Below are 18,895 nucleotides of genomic sequence, written 5' to 3'. Positions count from 1 at the left end.
TCCCAGAAGAGTGGAGGCTGTTATAGCAGCAAAGGGGGGAACACCTCCATATTAATGCCCATGATATTGGAATGAGATGTTCGATGAGGTTTTAAGATATCTTTATTTTCCATGTAGAGACGGCTCAGTGGGTTTGAGATATCTTTAATTTCCATGTAGAGACGGCTCAGTGGGTTTGAGATATCTTTAATTTCCATGTAGAGACGGCTCAGTGGGTTTGAGATATCTTTAATTTCCATGTAGAGACAGCTCAGTGGGTTTGAGATATCTTTAATTTCCATGTAGAGACAGCTCAGTGGGTTTTGAGATATCTTTAATTTCCATGTAGAGACGGCTCAGTGGGTTTGAGATATCTTTAATTTCCATGTAGAGACAGCTCAGTGGGTTTTGAGATATCTTTAATTTCCATGTAGAGACGGCTCAGTGAGTTTTGAGATATCTTTAATTTCCATGTAGACACGGCTCAGTGGGTTTTGAGATATCTTTAATTTCCATGTAGAGACAGCTCAGTGGGTTTTGAGATATCTTTAATTTCCATGTAGAGATGGCTCAGTGGCCCTGCAAATCCCAAATAGCTTTTCCTCACCCACTTTTGATAATAATGAATCATTCAGACTTCTCCGGGTCGGGGGGGGGGGGGGGGGGGGGGGGGAGATTGTTGTATAGTTTGGATTGTCACGTTCTGACCTTAGTTCCTTTTTTATGTCTTTATTTTAGTTTGGTCAGGGCGTGTGTTGGGGTGGGCATTCTATGTTGTTTTTCTATGTTTTGTTCTGTATGTTATATTTCTATGTGTTTGGCCTAGTATGGTTCTCAATCAGAGGCAGGTGTCAGTCGTTGTGTCTGATTGGGAGCCATATTTAGGTAGCCTGTTTTCTATTGTGTTTTGTGGGTGGTTATTTTCCGTTTCAGTGTTTGCACCATACGGGACTGTGTCGGTTTTCATTTATTCTCTTGTTCTTTTTGTATTCATTCTCGATTAAACGATATTATGGATACGTACCACGCTGCATTTTGGTCCTCCTCTCCTTCCACCAACGAAAGCCGTTACATGGATGGATTGTTTAGAGTAAAGAATTCTCACCTGATGACTCTGGGTTTAATCAACAATGACTGGGTGCATTTCTATGTCTAGTTTAAAAACAAGATGAATGCAATACATAGAACTGTGTGTCAGTAGGTGTTGGATATGGGACAATGGGACTCGGTCCAAAAAATCTAGGCCAAAACGGGATCAATGAGTTACCATTAAATCAAATCCAAATTGTATTAGTCACATGCGCCGAATACAACAGGCCTTAAAGGGAAATGCTTACTTACAAGCCCCTAACCAACAATGCAGTTAAAAAAAATATATGAATAAGAGATAAAAGTAAGAAGTAATTAAAGAGCTGCGGTAAAATAACAATAGCGAGACTATATATAAGGGGGTACCGGTACAGAGTCAATGTGCGGGGGCACCGGTTAGTCGAGGTAATATGTACATGTAGGTAGAGTTATTAAAGTGACTATGCATAGATGATAACAACAGAGAGTAGCAGCAGTGTAAAAAGGGGGGGCAATGCAAATAGTAAAAACACACAATATAACGTACTATATTGTTCAATATTTTATCTGATATGAGTCAAAGTGATATTGACGTCTGTGGTGTGTTGGTTGTGATGATGATGAACACGATGATGAAGATGCTGAGACTTACTCTCTTGCCGGGGGGACCAGGGGGACCAGATTCACCAGATGGACCAGGGGGACCCTAGAGGACAGAAGACGTACAAAATAGAAGAAGAGACGAGGAACGAGAGTTTACGAGTCTTTGCAAAAAAAATTGAACACAGTCTGTTGTGAATAAAGGTATAGTGACGTGATATAGAGGATTAGTATTTGAAATCTGCAATGGATTGTCCAATATCCTAACAAATAGAGGAATATGTGACTACATATTGACATTCGACAGGTATGAATTCCAAAAGGTTTAACTGATCTCTACGAGTTGGAGTTAGACACCGGAGTCTGAAATATCGTGTCGGTTTTCACAATCAGCTTCATCCAATTATCTCAAAGTTAATTAGATGCAATCACAGCACATTTCGGGTTTACTTAAACAAATATTTGAACAACACAAATGAGAAAGTGGAGAATACAACTCTGAGCAGATAGGAATTAACACATTTATTCAGCTGCGTAATTTGGTTTATAGTGGAACTCTCCATTGTTATTTCAGAGAATTAAAAATGATTTTAAAGTTGAACTTCACTGAAACATTACAAAACCTTATTTTACTTTACCTTCAAATGACACTTCAAAATACCTTACTCTGATACCTTACACAATACCATACTCTGATACCACACACTTTATATAATACTGAACACTTTACTTAATTCCTTACTCTGATACCTTAGACTTTAAACAATACCTTACTCTGATAACTTACACTTTACACAATACCTTACTCAGATACCTTACACTTTACATAGCACTTTACCGTTTACAAAAAACCTTACGCTTTACAAAATACCTTACTCTGATACCTTGCACTTTACATAATACTTTACAATGTACATAATACCTTAACCTGATACCTTACACACTGCCTTAAACTTTACATAATACTTTACAATGTACATACTACCTTACTCTGATACCTTGCACTTTACATAATACTTTACAATGTACATACTACCTTACTCTGATACCATGCACTTCACATAATACATGACACGTTACTTAATCATTTACTATGATACCTTACACTTTACATAATACATTACACTTGAAATAATATCTTACAATGATACGTTGCACTTTACATAATACCTTAATTTGATACCTTACACTTTATATAACACTTTACTCTGATACCGTACACTTTAAAGAATACATTACAATTCAAATAATACCTTACTAAGATACCTTACACAATATACAATACCTTACTCTGATCCTTTACACTTTGCATAATACCTTACACTTTACACAATACCTTAAACTTAACAAAATACCTTACACTTTACACAATAGCTTAAACTTTACAAAATATCTTACACTTTACACAATACCTTAATCTGATACCTTAAATGTTACATACTACCTTACACAATACCTTACACTTTACATAATACATTACATATTACTCTACACTTTATACAAAACCTTACTCTGATACCTTGCACTTTGCATAAAACTTTACACTTTACAAAATACCTTACTCTGATACCTTACACTTTACATAATACTTTACAATGTACATAATACCTTACTCTGATACCTTAGACTTTACATACTACTTTACAATGTACATACTACCTTACTCTGATACCATACACTTTACATAATACATGACATGTTTCTTAATCATTTACTATGATATCTTACACATTACATAATACCTTACACTCTACATAATACCTTACTCTGATACCTTACACTTTACATAATACCTTACACTTCAAATAATACCTTACTCTGATTCCTTACACTTTTAATTAAACATTACACTTTACACAATAGCTTACTCTGATACCTTACACTTTACCTTACTCTGAGACCTTACACTTTACATAATACACATTACATACCAATTTGCTATGATACCTTACACTTCACACAATACTTTACTATAATACTTTACATAATACCTTACACTTTACATACTACATTACGCTTGAAATAATACCTAACTCTCATACCTTTCACATTACACAATACCTTACACTCTACATAATACCGTACTCTGATAGCTTACGCTTTAAATAATATCTTATACTTTAAATAATACCTTACAGTTTACATAAAACCTTACTTTGATACCTTACATATTACATAATACATTACTCTGAGGCAAACACACACACAAACATGAACTCATTCCTATTGCTAAGAGTAAAAACTATTTTCTTCTATTTCCCAGCACTTGTAAATCTATTTACATTCGTAAAAGTGAATACATATTGTTATTCACACACCCGAACAAAGGCTTCAATAATCAGATTTGCTGTTCATATTTCTAAACACATTTTAAGAAATCTGTACATACTGTACTTGTCACGTTCGTTATAAGGATCGGACCAAGGCGCAGCGTGGTAAGCGTACATTCTTATTTATTTAAAGAATGAACACTGAACAAACTAACAAAATAACAAAACGAACCGTGAAGCTATACAAACGATTGCTGACAGGCAACTAAACATAGATCAATAACCCACAAACACCAAAGGAAAATGGCAACCTAAATATGATCCCCAATCAGAGTCAACGATAAACAGCTGCCTCTGATTGGGAACCATATCAGGCCACCATAGACATACAAATCACCTAGACCTACAAAAACCCTAGACATACCCTGACCTAACCAAAATATAAAGAAAACAGAGATATCTAAGGTCAGGGCGTGACAGTACTCATATACCAGATCTGAAGAAGTACATTGTATGACTCAATGTTCTCTATTGCAGGTACTTATTCACAAATGCAAGCTTATGGTAATGTATTACAGGCAAAGCACACAGGGGGTTGTATTGGCTATGTTGAATAGGATAGGCTAGGCTGTTCATATATAGACGATTAGGACAGACTAATGGCAAATGGTGATGGTAATGCTCTCATACAGTCGCCCACTCTACCGTGCTGCAAATTGGATTTAAGAGCTGTGTAAAATTTTTGATTTTGTGTTAATATATTTATGACATATGGACTTACAGGTTGACCAGATTCACCATCCTCTCCTTTCTCTCCTGCAGAGCCATCAGTTCCCTAGAGAGAGAAGAAACACACATATACATATGAGATGGGTCACCACAATCTGATTAAATTACAAATGACCATTCCTGGTCGCAGTGGGAGTCGCTTGACCAATACAGTACACATTATACGCATGTAACGGCATTACAGTCTGACTGACAGTGACGGCATCTAATAATACTGGTATCTTTACAGCTGAATTAGTTGAATAATAATACATTAAGGCATGAATCAAAGATGTGATGCTTACAGCAACACCAGCTTCACCAGGTGGACCAGGGTCTCCAGGGAAACCAACCGGCCCCTGGAAGGTAAAGGAGAGACAGGAGAAAAAAACATCAAAGCGTATAATATATTTTATACTATTACACAATATTACAATATTCAACCTAAGTGGCCAAGGAACAATATCTTGTTTGTTCCTAATGATTGTTGTAAATCTGATGATGAGAGGTTTAGCCCCCCCCCCCCCCCCCAACCATATCAACTGTCAATGGCACTCTGTGTAAAACTTGGCTTCTACATTCTACAAACAGTAATGTCAGCAAAGCACTCGCCACAGTTCACTACTCCATTGAAAAAAGACAACATGTCTTAAAAACATGTACGTGGTTCTATCACTGAGAGCTGATGTCTTATGGGAGTAGAGTGTGACTCTTACAGGATTTCCCTTGGGTCCATCGTCTCCAGGGGGTCCTTTGGCGCCTGCGGGTCCGGAAGCTCCAGGTGGTCCTGCCTCTCCTTTGTCTCCTCTCTCGCCTTCAGGTCCCTGTAGAGAACAATAGATGGCATCAATATTCCTTTAGGTCCCTGTAGAGAACAATAGATGGCATCAATATTCCTTTAGGTCCCTGTAGAGAACAATAGATGGCATCAATATTCCTTTAGGTCCCTGTAGAGAACAATAGATGGCATCAATATTCCTTCAGGTCCCTGTAGAGAACAATAGATGGCATCAATATTCCTTTAGGTCCCTGTAGAGAACAATAGATGGCATCAATATTCCTTCAGGTCCCTGTAGAGAACAATAGATGGCATCAATATTCCTTCAGGTCCCTGTAGAGAACAATAGATGGCATCAATATTCCTTCAGGTCCCTGTAGAGAACAATAGATGGCATCAATATTCCTTCAGGTCCCTGTAGAGAACAATAGATGGCATCAATATTCCTTCAGGTCCCTGTAGAGAACAATAGATGGCATCAATATTCCTTCAGGTCCCTGTAGAGAACAATAGATGGCATCAATATTCCTTTAGGTCCCTGTAGAGAACAATAGATAGCATCAATATTCCTTTAGGTCCCTGTAAAGAACAATAGATGGCATCAATATTCCTTTAGGTCCCTGTAGAGAACAATAGATGGCATCAATATTCCACTCTGCCACGTCAAACAGCCAGAAGCCACAGGGCTCTTCTCGCAGGTTGTACTTACCGATGTGGAATCATTGCGAACCATAGGTCGGGATTTTTTTACCTTGAACAACACAGCAGCTTTTTGGCATGTTTTGTTATTTTTGTACAACAACAAAATGTACAATGAAGTTGGCTCTTTTACAAGAATGTTTGTTTCCCCCAATTTGTTGGCGTGGTTCAGGGGAATTCATTCTTATGACGTGAGTATCGACTCGGAGTATGATAATATTCAGGAATGATTTTAGTCATGGTTCTGGAATGTACTGAAGATTCCATTGGTACTGACCTGCCTCGGTTTCACAATTTTAACCATGTTAAAAGGTACTGAGCTGCTTCAGTTAAACAGTCATAATCATGTTAAAAGGTACTGAGCTGCCTGAACTCCACAGTTATAACCATGTTAAAAGGTACTGAGCTGCCTGAACAACAGTTATAACCATGTTAAAAGGTACTGAGCTGCCTGAACTACACAGTTATAACCATGTTAAAAGGGACTGAGCTGCATGAACTACACAGTTATAACCACTTTAAAAGGTACTGAGCTGCCTGAACTACACAGTTATAACCATGTTAAAATGTACTGAGCTGCCTGAACTACACAGTTATAACCATGTTAAAAGGTACTGAGCTGCCTGAACAACAGTTATAACCATGTTAAAAGGGACTGAGCTGCCTGAACTACACAGTTATAACCATGTTAAAAGGTACTGAGCTGCCTGAACTACACAGTTATAACCATGTTAAAAGGTACTGAGCTGCCTGAACAACAGTTATAACCATGTTAAAAGGTACTGAGCTGCCTGAACTACACAGTTATAACCATGTTAAAATGTACTGAGCTGCCTGAACTACACAGTTATAACCATGTTAAAAGGTACTGAGCTGCCTGAACAACACAGTTATAACCATGTTAAAAGGTACTGAGCTGCCTGAACAACAGTTATAACCATGTTAAAAGGTACTGAGCTGCCTGAACAACAGTTATAACCATGTTAAAAGGTACTGAGCTGCCTGAACAACAGTTATAACCATGTTAAAAGGTACTGAGCTGCCTGAACAACAGTTATAACCATGTTAAAAGGTACTAAGCTGCCTGAACAACAGTTATAACCATGTTAAAAGGTACTAAGCTGCCTGAACAACAGTTATAACCATGTTAAAAGGGACTGAGCTGCCTGAACAACAGTTATAACCATGTTAAAAGGTACTGAGCTGCCTGAACAACAGTTATAACCATGTTAAAAGGTACTGAGCTGCCTGAACAACACAGTTATAACCATGTTAAAAGGGACTGAGCTGCCTGAACAACAGTTATAACCATGTTAAAAGGTACTGAGCTGCCTGAACAACAGTTATAACCATGTTAAAAGGTACTGAGCTGCCTGAACTACACAGTTATAACCATGTTAAAAGGGACTGAGCTGCCTGAACTACACAGTTATAACCATGTTAAAAGGTACTGAGCTTCCTGAACAACACAGTTATAACCATGTTAAAATGTACTGAGCTGCCTGAACAACAGTTATAATCATGTTAAAAGGTACTGATCTACCTGAACTACACAGTTATAACCATGTTAAAAGGTACTGAGCTGCCTGAACAACAGTTATAATCATGTTAAAAGGGACTGATCTACCTGAACTACACAGTTATAACCATGTTAAAAGGTACTGAGCTGCCTGAACAACAGTTATAACCATGTTAAAAGGGACTGAGCTGCCTGAACAACAGTTATAACCATGTTAAAAGGTACTGAGCTGCCTGAACAACAGTTATAACCATGTTAAAAGGGACTGAGCTGCCTGAACAACAGTTATAACCATGTTAAAAGGTACTGAGCTGCCTGAACAACAGTTATAACCATGTTAAAAGGTACTGAGCTGCCTGACCTACACAGTTATAACCATGTTAAAAGGTACTGAGCTGCCTGAACAACAGTTATAACCATGTTAAAAGGGACTGAGCTGCCTGAACAACAGTTATAACCATGTTAAAAGGTACTGAGCTGCCTGAACAACAGTTATAACCATGTTAAAAGGGACTGAGCTGCCTGAACAACAGTTATAACCATGTTAAAAGGTACTGAGCTGCCTGAACAACAGTTATAACCATGTTAAAAGGTACTGAGCTGCCTGAACTACACAGTTATAACCATGTTAAAAGGTACTGAGCTGCCTGAACAACAGTTATAACCATGTTAAAAGGTACTGAGCTGCCTGAACTACACAGTTATAACCATGTTAAAATGTACTGAGCTGCCTGAACTACACAGTTATAACCATGTTAAAAGGTACTGAGCTGCCTGAACTACACAGTTATAACCATGTTAAAATGTACTGAGCTGCCTGAACTACACAGTTATAACCATGTTAAAAGGTACTGAGCTGCCTGAACAACACAGTTATAACCATGTTAAAAGGTACTGAGCTGCCTGAACAACAGTTATAACCATGTTAAAAGGTACTGAGCTGCCTGAACAACAGTTATAACCATGTTAAAAGGTACTGAGCTGCCTGAACAACAGTTATAACCATGTTAAAAGGTACTGAGCTGCCTGAACAACAGTTATAACCATGTTAAAAGGTACTGAGCTGCCTGAACAACAGTTATAACCATGTTAAAAGGTACTAAGCTGCCTGAACAACAGTTATAACCATGTTAAAAGGTACTAAGCTGCCTGAACAACAGTTATAACCATGTTAAAAGGGACTGAGCTGCCTGAACAACAGTTATAACCATGTTAAAAGGTACTGGGCTGCCTGAACAACAGTTATAACCATGTTAAAAGGTACTGAGCTGCCTGAACAACACAGTTATAACCATGTTAAAAGGGACTGAGCTGCCTGAACAACAGTTATAACCATGTTAAAAGGTACTGAGCTGCCTGAACAACAGTTATAACCATGTTAAAAGGTACTGAGCTGCCTGAACTACACAGTTATAACCATGTTAAAAGGGACTGAGCTGCCTGAACTACACAGTTATAACCATGTTAAAAGGTACTGAGCTGCCTGAACAACAGTTATAACCATGTTAAAAGGTACTGATCTGCCTGAACTACACAGTTATAACCATGTTAAAAGGTACTGAGCTGCCTGAACTACACAGTTATAACCATGTTAAAAGGTACTGAGCTGCCTGAACAACACAGTTATAACCATGTTAAAATGTACTGAGCTGCCTGAACAACAGTTATAACCATGTTAAAAGGTACTGATCTACCTGAACTACACAGTTATAACCATGTTAAAAGGTACTGAGCTGCCTGAACAACAGTTATAACCATGTTAAAAGGGACTGAGCTGCCTGAACAACAGTTATAACCATGTTAAAAGGTACTGAGCTGCCTGAACAACAGTTATAACCATGTTAAAAGGGACTGAGCTGCCTGAACAACAGTTATAACCATGTTAAAAGGTACTGAGCTGCCTGAACAACAGTTATAACCATGTTAAAAGGTACTGAGCTGCCTGAACTACACAGTTATAACCATGTTAAAAGGTACTGAGCTGCCTGAACAACAGTTATAACCATGTTAAAAGGGACTGAGCTGCCTGAACAACAGTTATAACCATGTTAAAAGGTACTGAGCTGCCTGAACAACAGTTATAACCATGTTAAAAGGGACTGAGCTGCCTGAACAACAGTTATAACCATGTTAAAAGGTACTGAGCTGCCTGAACAACAGTTATAACCATGTTAAAAGGTACTGAGCTGCCTGAACTACACAGTTATAACCATGTTAAAAGGTACTGAGCTGCCTGAACAACAGTTATAACCATGTTAAAAGGTACTGAGCTGCCTGAACTACACAGTTATAACCATGTTAAAATGTACTGAGCTGCCTGAACTACACAGTTATAACCATGTTAAAAGGTACTGAGCTGCCTGAACAACACAGTTATAACCATGTTAAAAGGTACTGAGCTGCCTGAACAACAGTTATAACCATGTATGTTAAAAGGTACTGAGCTGCCTGAACAACAGTTATAACCATGTTAAAAGGTACTGAGCTGCCTGAACAACAGTTATAACCATGTTAAAAGGTACTGAGCTGCCTGAACAACAGTTATAACCATGTTAAAAGGTACTGAGCTGCCTGAACAACAGTTATAACCATGTTAAAAGGTACTGAGCTGCCTGAACAACAGTTATAACCATGTTAAAAGGGACTGAGCTGCCTGAACAACAGTTATAACCATGTTAAAAGGTACTGAGCTGCCTGAACAACAGTTATAACCATGTTAAAAGGTACTGAGCTGCCTGAACTACACAGTTATAACCATGTTAAAAGGGACTGAGCTGCCTGAACTACACAGTTATAACCATGTTAAAAGGTACTGAGCTGCCTGAACAACAGTTATAACCATGTTAAAAGGTACTGATCTGCCTGAACTACACAGTTATAACCATGTTAAAAGGTACTGAGCTGCCTGAACTACACAGTTATAACCATGTTAAAAGGTACTGATCTGCTTCAGTTAAACAGAATCTTGACTAGAACCAAAAAAGTGGATCATATTACTCCAGCGCTAGCCTCTCTCCTGTTAAGGCTAGGGCTGATTTCAAGGTTTTACAGCTCACCTACAAAGCATTACATGGGCTTGCTCCTACCTCTCTCTCCGATTTGGTCCTGCTGTACTTACCTACACATACGCTACGGTCACAAGACGCAGGCCTCCTTATTGTCCCTAGCATTTCTAAGCAAACAGCTGGAGGCAGGGCTTTCTCCTAAGGAGTTCCATTTTTATGGAATGGTCTGCCTACCCATGTGAGAGACGTAGGCTCGGTCTCGACCTTTAAGTCTTTATTGAAGACTCATCTCTTTAGTAGGTCCTATGATTGAGTGTAGTCTGGCCCAGGAGTGTGAAGGTGAACGGAATGGCACTGGAGCGACGAACCACCCTTGCTGTCTCTGCCTGGCCGGTTCCCCTCTCTCCACTGGGATTCTCAGCTTCAAACCCCATTACAGGGGCTCTGGCCTACTGGTGCTCTTCCATCCCGTCCCTATGAGGGGTGCGTCACTTGAGTGGGTTGAGTCACTGACATGATCTTCCTGTCCGGGTTTGGCGCCCCACTCGGGTTGATGGTGTCATGTGTGAATTTAAGTTTGCTCTCTCTAATTCTCTCTCTCTCCCTCCCCTCCTGGAGGACCTGAGCTCTGGGGCCATGCCTCAGGACTACCTGGCCTGATGACTTCTTGCTGTCCCCTGTCTACCTGGTCGTGCTGCTGCTCCAGTTTCAACTGTTCTGCCTGCGGTTATGGAACCCTGACCTGTTCACCGGACGTGCTACCTTTTCCCGGACCTGCTGTTTTCAACTCTCTCTCTCTGTACCGCACCTGCTGTCTCTACCTCTGAATGATCGGCTATGAAAACCCAACTGACATTTACTCCTGAGGTGCTGACCTGTTGCACCCTCTACAACCACTGTGATTATTATTATTTGACCCTGCTGGTCATCTATGAACGTTTGAACATCTTGACCATGTTCTGTTATAATCTCAATCCGGCACAGCCGGAAGAAGACTGGCCACCCCTCAGAGCCTGGTTCCTCTCTAGGTTTCTTCCTAGGTTCTGGCCTTTCTAGGGAGTTTGTCCTAGCCACCGTGCTTCTACACCTGCATTGCTTGCTGTTTGGGGTTTTAGACTGGGTTTCTGTACAGCACTTTGTGACATCGGCTGATGTATGAAGGGCTTTTTAAATACATTTTATGGATTGATTCATGTTAAAAGGACCTGAGCTGCCTGAACTACACCGTCGTAAACATGTTAAAAGGTAGACGATGTGTATTATTTATCGTCTGTTAAGAGTGTGTGAAGTGACTCAGCTTGGCTGTTTTACCGTGGAACGCTGGCCAACAACACACTGAGAACGACGCTGTGACACTGGCCCGTCAGCAGCAACACAGCACCAGCAATTACTACCGCTCACATCACTAACAGGACTTGCCATGTCTCTGTGTTGTTATTCAGTTTATGTGAGGTCTTATGAAGTAAATTCACTATACATAATCATAGTTCTGGTAAGAGGGGAATACACAAACACACGATGACTTTGATGATAGATTATTATACTAACATGGTCGCGGACAAACAGACACACTGAAAAAGAAACTTACTCCAGTTCCAGGCTCTCCAGGGGTTCCAGGGTTGCCAGCTTCACCGTTTTCACCCTGAAAATGAAAACACCATGTTAGAATCTCGACCATGATCGACACCCTTATGAATACATTATCTACTAGATTACATTACCTTTATGAACACATTATCATGTTGTAAACACAATCCTATGCCATAGTTACAATACATTATCCTGATACACTATTGCTTACATTACCCTGATGCCCTAATGATTACATTACCCTGATACCCTAATGATTACATTTCCCTGCTACCCTAATGATTACATTACCCTGATACCCTAATGATTACATTACCCTGATACCCTAATGATTACATTTCCCTGATACCCTAATGATTACATTACCCTGATACCCTAATGATTACATTACCCTGATACCCTAATGGTTACATTAGCCAGATACCATAATGATTACATTACCATGATGCCCTAATGATTACATTACATCGATACCCTAATGATTACATTACCCTGATACCCTAATGTTTACATGACCCTGATGCCCTAATGATTACATTACCCGGATGCCCCAATGATTACATTACCCTGATACCCTAATGATTACATTACCCTGATACCCTAATGATTACATTACCCTGATGCCCTAATGATTACATTACCCTGATGCCCTAATGATTACATTACCCTGATGCCCTAATGATTACATTACCATGATACCATAATGATTACATTACCATGATACCATAATGATTACATTACCCTGATACCCTAATGATTACATTACCCTGATGCCCTAATGATTACATTACCCTGATGCCCTAATGATTACATTACCCTGATGCCCTAATGATTACATTACCATGATACCATAATGATTACATTACCCTGATACCATAATGATTACATTACCCTGATACCATAATGATTACATTACCCTGATACCCTAATGATTACATTACCATGATACCCTAATGATTACATTACCATGATACCCTAATGATTACATTAACCTGATGCCCTAATGATTACATTACCCTGATGCCCTAATGATTACATTACCATGATGCCCTAATGATTACATTAGGTAAAATAGGTATTAAAAGTGTCAGATCACTAACTCAGACACCATTGGCTGCCATTGGAAATTAAAATGTATTCAGGATTGTTGGGTCCCCTGTGGGACGGTTGAGCTAATGTAGGCTAATGCGATTAGCATGAGGTTGTAAGTAACAAGACCATTTCCCAGGACATAGACATATCTGATATTGGCAGAAAGCTTAAATTCTTGTTAATCTAACTGCACTGTTCAATTTACAGTAGCTATTACAGTGAAAGAATACCATGCTATTGTTTGAGGAGAGTGCACCGTTATGAACATGAAAAGTTATTAATAAACAAATAAGGCACATTTGGGCAGTCTTGATACAACATTTTGAACAGAAATACAATGGTTCATTGGATCAGTCTAAAACTTTGTACATACACTGCTGCCATCTAGTGGCAAATATCTAAATTGCACCTGGGCAGGAATAACACATTATGGCCTTTCTCTTGCATTTCAAAGATGATGGTACAAAACAAATACTAAATAATGGTTGTTTATTTCTTTGTATTATCTTTTACCAGATCTAATGTGTTACATTCTCCTACATTCCTTTAATTTCCACAAACTTCAAACTGTTTCCTTTCAAATGGTACCAAGAATATGAATATCCTTGCTTCAGGGCCTGAGCTACAGGCAGTTAGATTTGGGTATGTCATTTTAGGCAAAAATTGAAAAAAAAGGGGCCGATCCTTAAGCGTTAATGGAGTCCTTAAGCGTTAATGGAGTCCCGGAGATCAGTGAACTGGGGAGAGGGGAGGGGTTAGATGGAGGGATGTTGACTGGATGTCCATTCCAGAGACGGACTCCAGACTACAGTGGCCATCTTGTGATGGGCACACGCTCTCACCTTCTCACCCACGCCTCCCATAGCACCCACACCACCAGGAGGACCTTGTGCACCCTAACAGGAAACAGAGAAGAAGAGAGAGGAGTCAGCATTCATTGCCTCAGGAGAGACAGAGTGTCTCTGTTATCATACCTGGCAGTTTAAGCAGGCAGAGGCACACTACAGTATTTCACATTGACATGCACAGTCACATATGGTAATGTGACAATGAGTTATCAACATGTGGTCCTGTACGTACATCAGCTCCACTAGGACCTTGGGTACCTCTGGGACCAGGGGGGCCGGGAGGACCCTGTAAAGAGACAGGAACAGGAAGTGAGACAACAGGAAGTGAGACAACGGGAAGTGAATATTTCACATTTCAATAGAAGATACAAATACATAGAAAACTATTCATTTGAAAAGTGATAAAAACAATTTTTGATGATGATTATTTGCTCACCATCGGACCAACGTCACCATTCTCCCCCTTCTCGCCTGGAGGTCCAGGAAGACCCTGAGGTCAGACAGAAACAAACAAGCACACTTTAAACTATTCTGGTTTAGCTTGAGGAAACAAGCAGGCGTAACAACAAAAAAAACAAGAAAATAACCTCAAAGTGTAGTTTTAGCATTTTTAAAATGTAACTTTCCATTTGGTTTATGATGGTTCATTGGACAGTGACATTTTAGTGTTAGCTGTGTTGTAGCTTTTAGTGCACCTCTTAGGTAAACGGTGTAAGGTGAACACGCAGTTAGCAGAGCCCTTCGCTCTGTCAGATTCAACAGCAAAGGATTGCTAAAAACCAAACGCAATTCAGTGTCCTAATTAATCACCAATTAGACTTTATGGCCAATCTCTCATGTCTCTATTCTTATAGCCAAAGTTCTGACCCTCTGTCACAAAGAGACACGTGTGTACATGTTGACAGAAAGAAAATACAGTAGAGGAGAAGAGACTATCCTCATACTGTATAACTATGTGACCAATAATGAGTTCATGGAAAATGAAAGAAAGCAATAACGAGACAACACTGAATGTAACATTTTTGTCTATGGTAAGATGGAGGGCATACATTCCTACTCAAGAACCCCATTGCTCATCTCCCTGCATGTTAACCCTGTGGTTGAGACGTCATATGTACGTTTGATCCCTGACATTTCTACCGTAATTGCTATGGTAATTTCTGATTCTGTCTACTCCACTATTCAAAGGCAGTTTGTCTCTATTGTCACTCCAAGGAGCAAGGTGGGAGCGAGGACATCAAAGATATCATTCCATCTGCTATAAACTCTGTTACAACAAGCTATCTTCTTCAAATACCTACGTCCCAAGATACCTTATCTTCTTCAAATACCTACGCCCCAAGATAACTTATCTTCCTCAAATACCTACGCCCCAAGATAACTTATCTTCTTCAAATACCTTCGCCCAAAGACAAGCTATTTTCTCCAAATACCTACGCCCCAAGACACACTATCTTCCCCAAATACCTACGCCCCAAGAAAAGCTAATGTCCTCAAATACCTACGCCCCAAGACAAGCTAATGTCCTCAAATACCTACGCCCTAAGACAAGCTATCGTCCTCAAATACCTACGCCCCAAGACAAGCTATCGTCCTCAAAAACCTACACCCCAAGACAAGCTATAGTCCTCAAATACCAACGCCCCAAGACAAGGTATCGTCCTCAAATACCTACGCCCCAAGACAAGCTATCGTCCTCAAATACCTACGCCCCAAGACAAGGTATCGTCCTCAAATACCTACACCCCAAGACAAGCTATCTTCCTCAAATACCTACGCCCCAAGACAAGCTATCTTCCTCAAATACCTACGCCCCAAGACAAGCTATCTTCCTCAAATACCTACGCCCCAAGATAAGCTATCTTCCTGAAATACCAACGCCCAAAGACAAGATAGTTTCCTCAAATACCTACGCCCCACGACAAGCTATCTTCCTCAAATACCTACGCCCCAAGAGAAGCTATCTTCCTGAAATACCTACGCCCAAAGACAAGATATCTTCCTCAAATACCATTGCCCAAAGACAAGCTATCTTCCTCAAATACCTACGCCCCAAGAGAAGCTATCTTCCTGAAATACCTACGCCCAAAGACAAGATATCTTCCTCAAATACCATTGCCCAAAGACAAGCTATCTTCCTCAAATACCTACGCCCAAAGACAAGCTATCTTCCTCAAATACCTACGCCCAAAGACAAGCTATCTTCCTCAAATACCTACGCCCCAAGACAACTTAACTTCCTGAAATACCTACGCCCCAAGATAACTTACCTTCCTCAAATACCTACGCCCCAAGATAACTTACCTTCCTCAAATACCTACGCCGTAAGACAAGTTATGTTCCTCAAATACCTACGCCCCAAGATAACTTACCTTCCTCAAATACCTACGCCCCAAGACAAGCTATCGTCCTCAAATACCTACGCCCCAAGACAAGCTATCGTCCTCAAATACCTACGCCCCAAAGACAAGCTATCTTCCTCAAATACCTACACCCCAAGATAAGCTATCTTCCTCAAATACCTACAACCCAAGACAACCTATATTCCTCAAATACATGAGCCCCAAGGGAAGAAACTGAGGCTGACAGACTGTTTGTGTGTGTGAGCGTATGTGTTTGAGCATGTGTCTGTGTGTCTATGTGTGTGAATGTGTGTGCGTCTGTGTGTCCATCAGCGTCTGTGTGTCTGTATGCTGATTTGTCCCCCTGGTGTGGAACACTCATCGGAGCGGAGGTCTCGTCAGCCAGAGGTCATAAACAGAAACACTCATTATGCACCACAGTGTGGAGAGAGGAGAGTGTCTTCAATGGTCTAGGACTGAATTAAATAGCAATGGAAGTGAATTATACCCAATTAAATGTCAATTGAATTGAATAGCTGAGAAGATAATTATTATTATACCTTTAAATCTGTAAGGAACACAGACTGAGACCAAGGTCTCTTTTACAGCTGGGCCCTGCGTATACATGTTTAGGTACAATGATTAAGAAACTAAACAACACAAACAAAACGATCACAGATAACACCAAAAAAATACAACAGCAGATTATTACATTTACACACAGGTTATTCCCCTAACAGCACAAGAACTTGCATTACCCGAAGCAGTTACAAGCAATACAAAAATAAAAATCCTCCAATAAATATTTAAAATGGGAGACAAGAGTCTCAAATTTAAGTTTAGTCTGCAGGCTATTCCATAAGCAAGGAGCGTAACAGGAAAAGGCAGCCATAACCAACTCTGTGGAAATCGCATGGGCCTCAAGTGTAATCCATGTTGAGACCTGGTTTTAGGAATTATAATTCTAATATTGATGAGTGATGATGATAAGAAGGTAGTTTATTCAGAAGTGCTTTATAGACAAACACCAGAGCATGTTGTTCTCGTCTCACGGACAGCGAAACACAGTAGTGAGTTCTGTAGCTAGCCTTCGCAATAAACTTAAGTGCGCAAGTAGCATCCAGAGATTTAAGTGTGGATGCCGTAGCATGTAAATAATATCCCCTTAATCTATAACAGACATAAAAGTAGCTTGCACAATTTGTCTTCTATTTGTAGAGGACAAACATGTCCTGTTTCTATAGAGGAAGCCGAGCTTGATTTTTTTGCCATTTACAAAGTTCGTCAACATGCATTTTAAAAGACAGTTTATCATCCAACCATATCCCTAAGTATTTATATGCAGAGACCTGATAAATTGGAGAGCCGTCTAAGCTCGTAAGTGCAAGTGTATTTTCAACCAACTTTTTGAACCTATTAAAAATCATAAAATTTGTTTTCTTTGCATGTAAAACAAGTTTCAGCTGTAAAAAAGACTATCTTAAAATCTGTCTCCAGCTGCGATAATGCTCGGTCAGCCGTTAAAGCAGTAGTGTACATGACCGTGTCACTTTCTTACCTCATCACCGATATTGTTAATTTAGAGAGTGAACAGTAATGGACCAAGTGTAGAACCTTGTGGGACCTCTTTAACCAACTCCAATGTCTCCGACTGGATGCCGTCATCTCTAACAGCCTGACCTCTATCCTTTAGATAGTCATGAAACCAACGACAGGCATCTGATCGCAGTCCTATTGACGACAGCTTACCCAAAAGTATCGCATGGTCTACAGTGTCAAAAGCTTTAGATAAATCTATGAACAAGGCAGCACAGTACTTTCTATTATCTAGGGCATTAGTAATATCATTTACAACACGTACAGTGGCCGTAATAGTACTGTGTTTAGGTCTGAAGCCGGATGGATTACTAGAAAGAGTATTGTTAAAATGTTTAAAAAAGATTGGAGTTGCCTATTCACCGATGACTCTAGAATTCTAGCCAAACAGGAGAGCTTAGAGATGGGCCGATAATTATCCAATCCATCGCCTCCCTTGAGGAGTAGTAAAACAAGCTGTTTTCCAAGCTTTAGGAATCTTTCCTACGACAAATGTTTGATTAAAGATATGCGTCACTGTCCTAGCAATAATAGGTGCCGCACACTTGAGTAAATATGGATACAGATTGTCAGCGCCTAGCGATTTCTTAGAAATCTATAGCAGATAGTGGCAGATAAGACCTCATCTTCTGTGACTTTTTGGAAATTAAAAACCGGCTTACTGTTTTCCACATCAGTTGAAGACCGAGGGGCTGAAACACTAGACGGGTCAGGATCATGTGGCCATCAAGTGCAGAAAGA

At 39.8% G+C, this 18,895-nt stretch overlaps 1 protein-coding gene across 1 annotated transcript in view; it reads right to left on the bottom strand.

Moving 5' to 3' along the window:
- LOC120050271 (collagen alpha-1(V) chain-like) overlaps positions 1 to 18,895 on the bottom strand; it is a 165,752-nt gene that overhangs the window by 38,169 nt on the left and 108,688 nt on the right. Inside the window, exons 26-33 of the mRNA XM_038996849.1 lie at positions 14,653 to 14,706; positions 14,449 to 14,502; positions 14,211 to 14,264; positions 12,275 to 12,328; positions 5,402 to 5,509; positions 4,991 to 5,044; positions 4,699 to 4,752; positions 1,700 to 1,753 (exon numbers count right to left, since the gene is read on the bottom strand). Of these exons, the coding sequence (XP_038852777.1) occupies positions 1,700 to 1,753; positions 4,699 to 4,752; positions 4,991 to 5,044; positions 5,402 to 5,509; positions 12,275 to 12,328; positions 14,211 to 14,264; positions 14,449 to 14,502; positions 14,653 to 14,706 (486 nt within the window). The remainder of the gene's footprint in view (positions 1 to 1,699; positions 1,754 to 4,698; positions 4,753 to 4,990; positions 5,045 to 5,401; positions 5,510 to 12,274; positions 12,329 to 14,210; positions 14,265 to 14,448; positions 14,503 to 14,652; positions 14,707 to 18,895) is intronic.

This window comes from Salvelinus namaycush, chromosome 7 (assembly GCF_016432855.1).
Source record: "Salvelinus namaycush isolate Seneca chromosome 7, SaNama_1.0, whole genome shotgun sequence".
NCBI lineage: Eukaryota > Metazoa > Chordata > Actinopteri > Salmoniformes > Salmonidae > Salvelinus > Salvelinus namaycush.
Note: the sequence above shows the minus strand (reverse complement) of the source record. Positions and strands in the feature narration are given on the sequence as shown.